The sequence below is a fragment of the Gossypium hirsutum genome, chromosome A01 (assembly GCF_007990345.1).
Source record: "Gossypium hirsutum isolate 1008001.06 chromosome A01, Gossypium_hirsutum_v2.1, whole genome shotgun sequence".
In the NCBI taxonomy this organism is placed as follows: Eukaryota; Viridiplantae; Streptophyta; class Magnoliopsida; order Malvales; family Malvaceae; genus Gossypium; species Gossypium hirsutum.
The window spans coordinates 75130938-75140641 of NC_053424.1; the positions used below are offsets into that span (position 1 = coordinate 75130938).

Consider the following 9704-nt stretch of genomic DNA (forward strand, 5'->3'; position numbering starts at 1 on the left):
TTATAAAAGAATAATAAAATATGATCGTTTAAGATCGAAAATAAATGGTATAATGCTAAAAAAATGTAACATGATTTGAACCCAAAATCTTTGTGATATATAGAAACACTTTAATTGGAATACCTCCTCAACTATGTAGTCTAAAGTTAGAACGGTGAGAAAATGTTTGTGAGATACCATTGTTTTAATGTCAAAATTGAGCCCTTTTGTAATTGTACACTTTTCATACCCACATATATGCTTTTTATATATTTATTTAGAGATAATAATTTAGATTAGGTATTGAATCTATTTTCTTGCACATTTGGATATTATAAATTTAGATAATATTTAAAATTTAAAATTACTATTCGTCACACATTCGAAGTGAATGCAAATAGATATTTTAGATATTCATTACCTAAATCCACATTATTTATTTGAATAACATACATAAATTTAATTATTTTAATCCATTTATTATAATTATAATTATTATTTTGATTATATGTAATATATTCAAATTCAAAAGTTTTTAAATTTAAATATTCTAAAAATAATAACATTCAATTTGAATTTAAATTTAGATAATAATATTAAAATAAGTATGAATAACAAATAGACTTTTTTTTGGTTAAATTTATAAATTCAAATTTTAAAAATTAAAAAAATAAAATAAAATCGACCCACCTCTCTTCCTAGTTTTGCTCAAGAAGTAGCTCGTGGTTTTCTGAACTCTTACGACAAACATTCAAATTAAAAGATCTTGGAATTTACTAAATAAAGTAACTCACTCCAATTTATGCAATCAATTCAAAAATGGAAATAAAATGTTAAAAGATATATATATATATTGAAGTTGTAAAAGATAAGATTAAAATAAAGCAAAAGACAAATAATCAATCAAGTAGATTAAATAGTTTTTAAAATTAAAAAAAAATTATAATAGAAGAGTGTTTATGGATGGAATTGGTTTTAGATTGATTCTATTTATTTATTAATATTTTAATGATTTCACGTATAAGTGATTAGGTGTAAGTTTAAATTTTTTTAAAAAAATTATTAAGTATGGTAATCATATATTTCGAATATGAATGTATAATGAACATGAAGATATCAAAAAAAATATTTTAATAAATTTTAAAATATTTAAATTTAAAGTTAAAACAAATTTCCCATAAAATTTTAACAAAAAATCATTTAAAAGATTAATACAATAAAAAATAAACATGTTAGTCTTAAAATTTAGGTTTAATTATGAATTACATCCTTCTATTTCATGAAAATTAAAAGAAAAACTAATCCCTTTACATTAATTTTTCAAGAATCGATCATTTTTAAAATTTGTCATTTAATCGTTGATTTGAAAAATGAATAGTCCAACAACTCATGAAGTTAATGTGTTTGTTAATACTTAGAGCAGATGGATTAATTTTTCAAAATTTGAAAAAGTAGAGAGATGAAAGTTAGAATTAGACCTAAAAATCTATGTTCAAACCCGGTTAGGTATCGGTATTGGTGGTAGAATTATAACTTTAGTCCTTCCCGAATAGAGCTGATCATGGGCTGGGCGGCCCAGCTCGGCCCGAAGGCCCACCCGAAAAATAGGAGGGTTTGGGTAAAAATATAGGCCCGAAAATGGGTTTGGACAAAAAAATGAGGCCCGTTTAGAAAACGGGCTAGGCCTCGGGTAAGAGTTTTTTGGCCCGAGCCCGGCCCGAATTATATATTAATATATATTTTTATTTTATTTTTAATCATTTTAAATTTTTAATATAACTATTTTTTATTATATTATCAATTTATGTATTGTTTTAAGAATTGTTTTAGTGTTATTTTTATTTGTTTTAATATTTGTTTTAATATTTTTAAATATATTTGATTTATTATATTTTTAAAATTTTTTATTTAATGAAATAAGTAAAAAAAATTAATATGGGTCGGGCCGGGCTGAGCTCGGGCTTAGCAATTTTATTTCGGGCCAGGCTTGGACAAATTTTTAGACCCATATTTCGGACCGGACCAGTCCCAGACCTAATAGACTAGCCTAAAATTTTATTTAGACCCGGCCCAAACCCGACCCGGCCCATGATCACCTCTATTCCCGAACCCAAAATCCATGTTCCCACCCATAGATGTATCATTAAAAGCCCTTATCTCAGCCATTACAAAAGATAGGGAAGCGTGCCTGGGTCACCCTAACATTCCACTCCTTCAGCTTGTGTTAATATCTAATCAACCAAATTTTAAGGATCCCAGAACTTCTTTTTCTTTTTCCTTTTTGTTAAAAGATTCCAAAAGTTGTTGACATTACCAATCTAACAAGGTAAAGTCTTATACGCTTTTATTAGCCTAATAATTTGCCCAGTATTTTCATCACAAATTACATTTAGATATATCTTATCTTATCTTAGTCCCTAATCTTCCCCTATCTGTTTTGGGGATTTTGAATCTGTAGTCTTTGATTGGTTCAGTTGCAAAACAATCATGGGATCTATGGATGAAGAGAGATCGCTTTTGGAAGCTGAACTTAATCAGGTATCTTTTTTTTCTGCTTCCCCTTCATCTTTAATTCTTGGTGGTTATAAGATTTTGATTATTTGCTCACAGACACCTTTAACACTGAAAAAATTTCTGGGTTTTGTTGTCTTTTCTTGTTAAAATTCTTTACCTCGGAGTTTATGTTGTTATTAGTGTTTTAATATTTGGTATTTCCAGGCTGAAAGCAGTGGGCTTTACACTGGGGATGGCTCCGTTGACTTCAATGGGAATCCTATTTTGAAGCAGAATACTGGAAATTGGAGAGCGTGCCCTTTCATTTTGGGTGAATTATTGTAAATTTATCTATTTGCTCTTCCTTTTAAATGGGTTTTATTTGAGTAAAGCTTATCTTATTTCTGCAACTTTTTTATATGGAATTATAGGTAATGAATGCTGTGAGAGATTGGCTTATTATGGGATAGCAACTAATCTTGTAAGTTACCTGACCAAGAAACTGCATGAAGGGAATGTATCAGCTGCAAGAAATGTAACTACTTGGCAAGGAACTTGCTACCTTACACCTCTCATTGGAGCCGTCTTAGCAGATGCATATTGGGGAAGATATTGGACAATTGCTGCTTTCTCCACTATTTACTTCTTCGTAATATAATTTACTCCTAACTACTACTTTTTCCTGCTTTACATGCTCATCGTTTTATTCTTTAAATAGTTATTTTTCTGATTTATGATGTAATTGTTGCTTCATTATTTTGAACTACTTATCATGAAGTTGATCCTGCATTCAACTGCAGTAGTCTTTGGCTGCTGTTCCTTTGAGTGTGTTTTGCAGTTCACATTATGCCATTAACCCTGATATGCATGGTCCTTCACATGCGATTTAAATTCACGCATGGTTCTCCTCTTCTGTTGCTAGTAGTTTTAAATCAGGAAGCACTTTGACTCCTTTGCAAAGATTTTAAGACAGTTTTAAAGTGTAATAACATATTTTCTGGAATTTATAACTCACGTTAATATCTTGCACTTTACACGGTAAAGAATTTGATTTTTGGCTATGTGAGGACAACAATTTTCATCATTTTAATCATATTATTGACTAATGAATTCTGGTACTTCTATTAAGGTAAAGTGGGCAAGTAATTTATATGTTTTGATTTCACTTTCTGATGCATTGGATAACACATTTACTATTTGATGTAGGGAATGTGTACATTGACTCTCTCAGCATCAATTCCTGCACTGAAACCTGCTGAATGTGTGGGTTCTATTTGTCCCTCAGCTACTCCAGCTCAGTATGCTGTATTTTTCTTTGGGCTTTATCTGATTGCATTAGGGACGGGTGGAATCAAACCGTGTGTTTCATCCTTTGGGGCCGATCAGTTTGATGATACTGATCCCAATGAAAGGGTGAAGAAGGGGTCCTTTTTCAACTGGTTCTATTTTTCCATCAACATTGGTGCTCTGATCTCAAGCAGTCTTCTGGTGTGGATTCAGGACAATGCTGGATGGGGTCTTGGATTTGGCATTCCAGCATTGTTTATGGGCCTTGCAATTGGAAGTTTTTTCTCAGGCACGGCACTCTATAGATTTCAAAGACCAGGAGGAAGCCCTATTACAAGAATGTTCCAGGTTTTGGTTGCAGCATTTCATAAACGGAGCCTCAAGGTACCTGAAGACAGTACTCTCCTATATGAAACTGGTGACAAGCACTCTGCCATAGAAGGAAGTCGGAAACTAGAGCACAGTGAGGAGTTGAAGTAAATATTCTTAATTATTTCCCTGAGTTTTGAATGATTGATCTTGATTTTCTATTCCTCATGATTTAAAAGAAATATTCTCTCTCTCTGTCTCATTAAATCCTATGAAATTGAAATTCTCTATCTCTTTAGACAAGGAATTGGTAATGAACGGTAAGGAAAAACATAGGTATTGAAACACTGACTGTTCATCTCTGCAGAAATATGCTGTTGTCAATTTATCCACTCTATCAAACACCTTCCAAGCTCAATTTTCATGGGAGCTTATGTCCCCTGTTATCTCTGACTACTTGTTTATAATTTCCATTCTCTTCTACTATTCCCAGCTGCATAGTAGTGGAAACATATGAGGAGCTTTGCTTTGTATGTTAAGCTTATGTTATTCATAGTGTTAATTGATGACTTGAATTGTTAAGGAACAAATTGACTATATTAAAAACATGGCATAGAAAGATGGTTTTTCCCATGCATATTTGTGTAGAAAAAGAGGAGTAGACAAAGTGAAATTCTGATGGATAATTTTTGGTTGGCTGCCATTTGATGCATTGATTCTGTCTTCATTCTGATTCTAACTTTCATTTCTTCTAGCCCCAAATTAAAAGATAAAATATTTCTGTAGTGCATTTTTCTGATTATCTTCCAGTAGTCTGTCTTGATGCACCTATCGCACTCAAAGTGTCATCTGATTTATTTCTGAAATTAACTGCTTTAGGCAACTTTCATCTATGGCAATGCTGTTAATTATTTAGGTTCATTGAAGTTTCAATTCCCCGGTTCCTTTTTTCATAGATGAGTTTTGGAGTTGTAACAGCTAGACTGTTTTTTTCTTTGTTAGTTTTGCTAAGACCATCTTGTTGCAGGTGCCTAGATAAAGCTGCCATAGTCACTGATGTTGAAACCAAAAGTGGGGACTTCTCAAATCCTTGGAGGCTTTGCACTGTAACACAAGTGGAGGAATTGAAAATCTTGATCCGCATGTTTCCCATATGGGCTACTGGAATTGTGTTCTCTGCTGTATATGCTCAAATGTCAACTATGTTTGTGGAACAAGGGATGATGATGGACACAAAAATTGGTTCTTTCACTATTCCTCCTGCTTCTCTCTCAACTTTTGATGTTATTAGTGTTATTTTTTGGGTCCCCATCTATGATAGGATCATTGTCCCAATTGCAAGAAAGTTCACACGTAAGGAGCGAGGCTTCTCAGAGTTGCAGCGTATGGGAATTGGTCTTTTTATTTCAGTCCTATGCATGTCAGCCGCAGCTGTGGTGGAGACCAGGAGATTGCACCTTGCTAAAGAGCTAGATTTGGTCGATAAGCAGGTCGCTGTACCCATTAGTATTCTTTGGCAAATACCTCAATATTTCTTGTTGGGTGCCGCAGAGGTCTGCACATTTATCGGACAGCTTGAGTTCTTCTATGATCAGTCCCCTGATGCCATGCGGAGTTTATGTAGTGCGCTTTCACTTCTGACTACATCTTTAGGCAATTACCTGAGTTCTTTTATTCTAACTCTTGTAACTTACTTCACAACAAAGGGTGGCCAGATTGGTTGGATATCGGACAACCTTAACGAGGGTCATCTCGACTATTTCTTCTGGCTCTTGGCTGGTCTCAGCTTCTTAAACATGTTGGTGTATACCCTTTGTGCTTCGAGGTACAAGCAGAAGAAGGCTTCCTAAAGTTCCTTCTCATATGGAGAGAAATTAAGCTGAAATGTTGTTATAGATAAAAACTGTATGCATCTCAATACAGGGACATCCTTCCACTTTGGAAACCAACTATCTTGTATCTTATTGGGTTATATTCATTTTCTAGCTGATTCTCGCATATTGTACATTAATACTGCATGGTTTTCAATTATTTGCCATCCTTAAATGTCGGATTAAATTGTTTGCATCTTGTTGGATTAAAAGACTTGCTTCCTTTAAAGTAACAATCTTTGCTTTCTGTATTGATTCTCAATATTTGATACTATTATAGATTTAGCACAACTATTTTGGTTTGATTGAAGGTGTTTTTAACAATAAAAGCTACAAAATTGACGTCAGGTAAAGTTTGTCTTTGTTTTATTTTTTTCTTCTCCCAATTCTTTACTATTTGTAGATGAAACTCAGTGAACTAATAGCAGAAGTATATCCACCATCGATAACGAGGTTATGTGCTGTTATAAATCCAGTGTCATCTGAGGCAAGGAACACTGCAGCTTGGGCCACATCTTCAACAGTTGCAGCTTTCCCACGTAATAGACTCCCTTGATCACCGACCAGTTTCTTCACCTCTTCAGGTGTTGTTTCTTTCCCCCGGAACATTCTATAACCACTAATGAGCATATCTGTAGGTACACCATGAGGAGAAATGCAGTTCACACGAATCCCGTGCACACCTAACTCGCATGCTGCGGTTCTCATCAGTCCGACGATACCGGCTTTCGACAGAGTAAGGGTGAGACGCTAGCCCTCCCATGATGCCTGCAGAACTCGATGTACATATGATGGAACCTTTTGTATTGCATCTCAGCATGGCTCATGCGGCATGCTTGATCGCATGTACATTGCCAAGCAGATTGATTGAGACCAGATGTTTGACTTGTTCCATGTCAAGGCTGGTTATGCTGCTTGCAGTGCCTCCAATGCCAGCATTGCTAAATAGTATGTCTAGTTTGCCTTTCCATGTGATGGCAAGTTGGATAGCTGATTCGACATCACTTTCCTTGGCTACATCACAATGAATGTAGCGAGCTCCGATGGAGTTAGCAAGCATGGTCCCAGCTTCATCCAATATGTCAGCAATGACAACATAGGCCCCATTTTCAGCAAATAATTTAGCTGTGGCAGCTCCAATCCCTCTTGCACCACCAGTTACAACTGCGACTTTGCCAATCATCCTACAAAAAAAAAAAAAGAGGTATTCATTTCGAATTTAAGTATATAAGATTCATCGAACATGATGCAGTGAAAAGATCATTAGTAAGAGAGGCTATTGAAGTAGCCATTGGTACCAACCTCTTTGCAGATGAATTCTGCAAATCAACATGCTTATCAACACCTTGCTCCATTGCATACACCAAAAAATCAAACATGGTGTATATATAGGAATGACTCAAAGAGGCTTTTCGAAGGTTTTTTCCTGTTTTTTTCCCCTTTCTTTTTATATATAAAAGAGTTGGGCACTCTTTACATTCTCAACAACTACATCCAAACTAGATGCTTGGTAATGTTCTGTTGATAGATTCTTCTTTAAAATCATGTGTAAATATGTATTTTATTTTGTGGTTGTTTTCTACTTTTTAACAACCATATATCTTCTCATTTCTTCATCATGTAAAAATTTCCTAACGCACAACACACACTCAAAACACATGAAAAAACTTATTAGAATTATATTTTAGGTCTAATTCTCCTACTTTTTGTACTGTTTGCACATTTGAATTTTAACCCTCTACTTTTAATCTCAAGAATCTAGTTTCTCTACTCTTTTGATTTAAGAATTGAAGTCCCATTATTGATTGAGTCTTACCTCGATTGGTATGAGTATTCTTATAAATACAGGAGAACATGAATTTAGGTGTGTTGAAGCGCATTATCCTTCTATTGGGTAGTTGTAAATAAAAACAATTGAAGTTCATTTGATGTAATCATTATAATAGGTCAGATTAAATTAGATTATGTAATATTTAAAAAAAAAAACTATGTGATTAATATTACCCGCCTGAAAAGTTAAATAAATAAATAAAATATTAAATTTAATAAGACTTACAATTATGAATGCAGGATTGAGCTTCTTTTAACACTCTTTCAAAGAAGTGGGATTAAAGTCAAATATTTTTGTTATACGACTTTCACATGATTTTGAGTCGATGAGGTGGATAGTTTTTTATTTATTTATAAATATCACATAATTTATTTTAATGAAAGCCTTTTGAAGATGTTAACAATTGGATTTCAATCATTAAATTAAAAGAGTATAAGGACTAAATTTTTGAAAGTGAAAAATAAAAGGATTAAATTTCTAAAGTACAAAGAATAGAAGGACTAAGAGCAAAGTTAAACCTATATTTTATCTTAAAATACATGAAAAAAAAAAAGAAGAAGTTACCGCAGAAATATTACTGTTTTACGATGTTTTTAATCTGAAATCATTTTAGGTAAAAAACTCCAAAACAAAAGAAAAGCATTGCAAATGTAAAAAATAAGCAACAAGGCAGCTTCGTGACCCAAAATACTGTTAGGAGCGAAGGAGAGAAAAATGGAAATGAAGGGTTCATCGAAGAAGATGATGGCAACAGAGGCAGAAATGGTGGAGAACAAGGTCCCCATCCCATACAGAGACCAATGCGCCCACCTTCTCTTCGTACTCAATTAGTGACGGCAAGCCGAGTTTTTACTTGCCTTGGAAATGCGAGAACTAATGCCACTCGTACTAGAAGTGCGAGTACGAGCTCGTCAGGGAGAGGATGCTGCAGATGCAGAAGATCCATGAAGAAGAGGCCAAGTTGAAACAGTCTGGGAAACAAGTCGGATCCATCCCTCTCATTCCCAATACTGCTAATGCTTAAACTATCTCCATGGTCAGTCAAATTTCGTTTCTTTTTCTTATTTTCTATGGTTGGGTGGGGGTGGGATTGGATGGTTCTATTCGATGGTTTTTTGTCGATTGTTTTCCCAATTTTGCATTATTTGTTGATGGGTTCTTTGAATTTATATTACGGGTTTTAAAGCTTGAAAATTTAGGGGTTCTGAGCAGGTTAAGTTTTGATTTTGTCAGGGGTTTGCTGCTAAATATTCACTGGAAATTTCATGCTTGGTCTTAGTATTGAATTGACGCGTTTAGGTGTTTCTTTTTGCTTCCTTGTTGATTGTGAAATCAATGCGTTTCTGGCACTCTACTATCAGTACTTTTAAGGAACCTGGTTTCTTGTCTTACATTAAGGAATTCCTTTTGGGTCTATGGTTCCTGTGGTATTTGATTGAAAAGTAAAGGGAATGTGGAATGTACCGTTTGTTGTGTTTTTGTTTTGGGGTCCATTAGTCCATTAAATTCTGTTCATTTTGAAGATTTTGGAAAAGGTATTAGGTTGTTCTTGCCTAATAGTTTAGAATATTTTACACTTGTATTGTTATAGGGAGACTGAGAACAGCAAACATTCTGGAGTTCATGTTGAGGTTCAGCCTCGAAAAATGGGTTTGATTAAGACTATGAACAGTCATATGATGGCTATAGTTTGCAACTGTTTTTTGGATCTTGATTAATGAGATTGCAGGTTATGTTTTTTTCTTGCAATTGATTGCACTCATGGTGCTCTTTAAGTTACCTTAAGGCAATGTTGTCAAAGGCACCAGGTGCGCTCGAGGCACTAGGACCTCTATATAGCCTAAGATGCAAGGCGCAAAAAATGCACTCTCCTGAGTAAACCAAGGCGCAAGCATATAAATATTTATATATAAATTGTATATAAAATCATATGT

General features: G+C 34.1%; 1 protein-coding gene and 2 pseudogenes across 2 annotated transcripts; 2 read left to right on the top strand and 1 right to left on the bottom strand.

The window, feature by feature from the left end:
- Window positions 1–2142: 2142 nt before the first annotated feature.
- LOC107937136 (protein NRT1/ PTR FAMILY 8.3) lies at window positions 2143–6066 on the top strand. Of its 2 annotated transcripts, none has more exons than XM_016869960.2 (6): window positions 2143–2305; window positions 2438–2517; window positions 2698–2803; window positions 2904–3121; window positions 3679–4235; window positions 5096–6066. In XM_016869960.2, the coding sequence occupies exons 2-6, from the start codon at window positions 2467–2469 to the stop codon at window positions 5916–5918; spliced, it is 1755 nt and encodes a 584-aa protein (XP_016725449.1). In that variant the 5' UTR covers window positions 2143–2305; window positions 2438–2466; the 3' UTR covers window positions 5919–6066. The 2 variants fall into 2 exon arrangements, with proteins under 2 accessions (XP_016725449.1, XP_016725450.1); XM_016869961.2 differs by having other exon boundaries at window positions 2144–2305; window positions 2454–2517.
- Window positions 6067–6162: 96 nt separating this feature from the next.
- Window positions 6163–7765, bottom strand: LOC107937137 (short-chain dehydrogenase reductase ATA1-like; annotated as a pseudogene).
- Window positions 7766–8002: 237 nt separating this feature from the next.
- LOC107937131 (NADH dehydrogenase [ubiquinone] 1 beta subcomplex subunit 7-like) lies at window positions 8003–8801 on the top strand (annotated as a pseudogene).
- Window positions 8802–9704: the final 903 nt, after the last annotated feature.

Excerpts from the sequence above, each read along its gene's own strand:
- LOC107937136 (XM_016869960.2), top strand. The coding sequence starts at position 2,467 with ATGGGATCTATGGATGAAGAGAGATCGCTTTTGGAAGCTGAACTTAAT. Across the intron at positions 2,518-2,697 it reads TGGAAGCTGAACTTAATCAG|GCTGAAAGCAGTGGGCTTTA; the intron begins GTATCTTTTTTT and ends TGGTATTTCCAG. Across the intron at positions 3,122-3,678 it reads TCTCCACTATTTACTTCTTC|GGAATGTGTACATTGACTCT; the intron begins GTAATATAATTT and ends TATTTGATGTAG.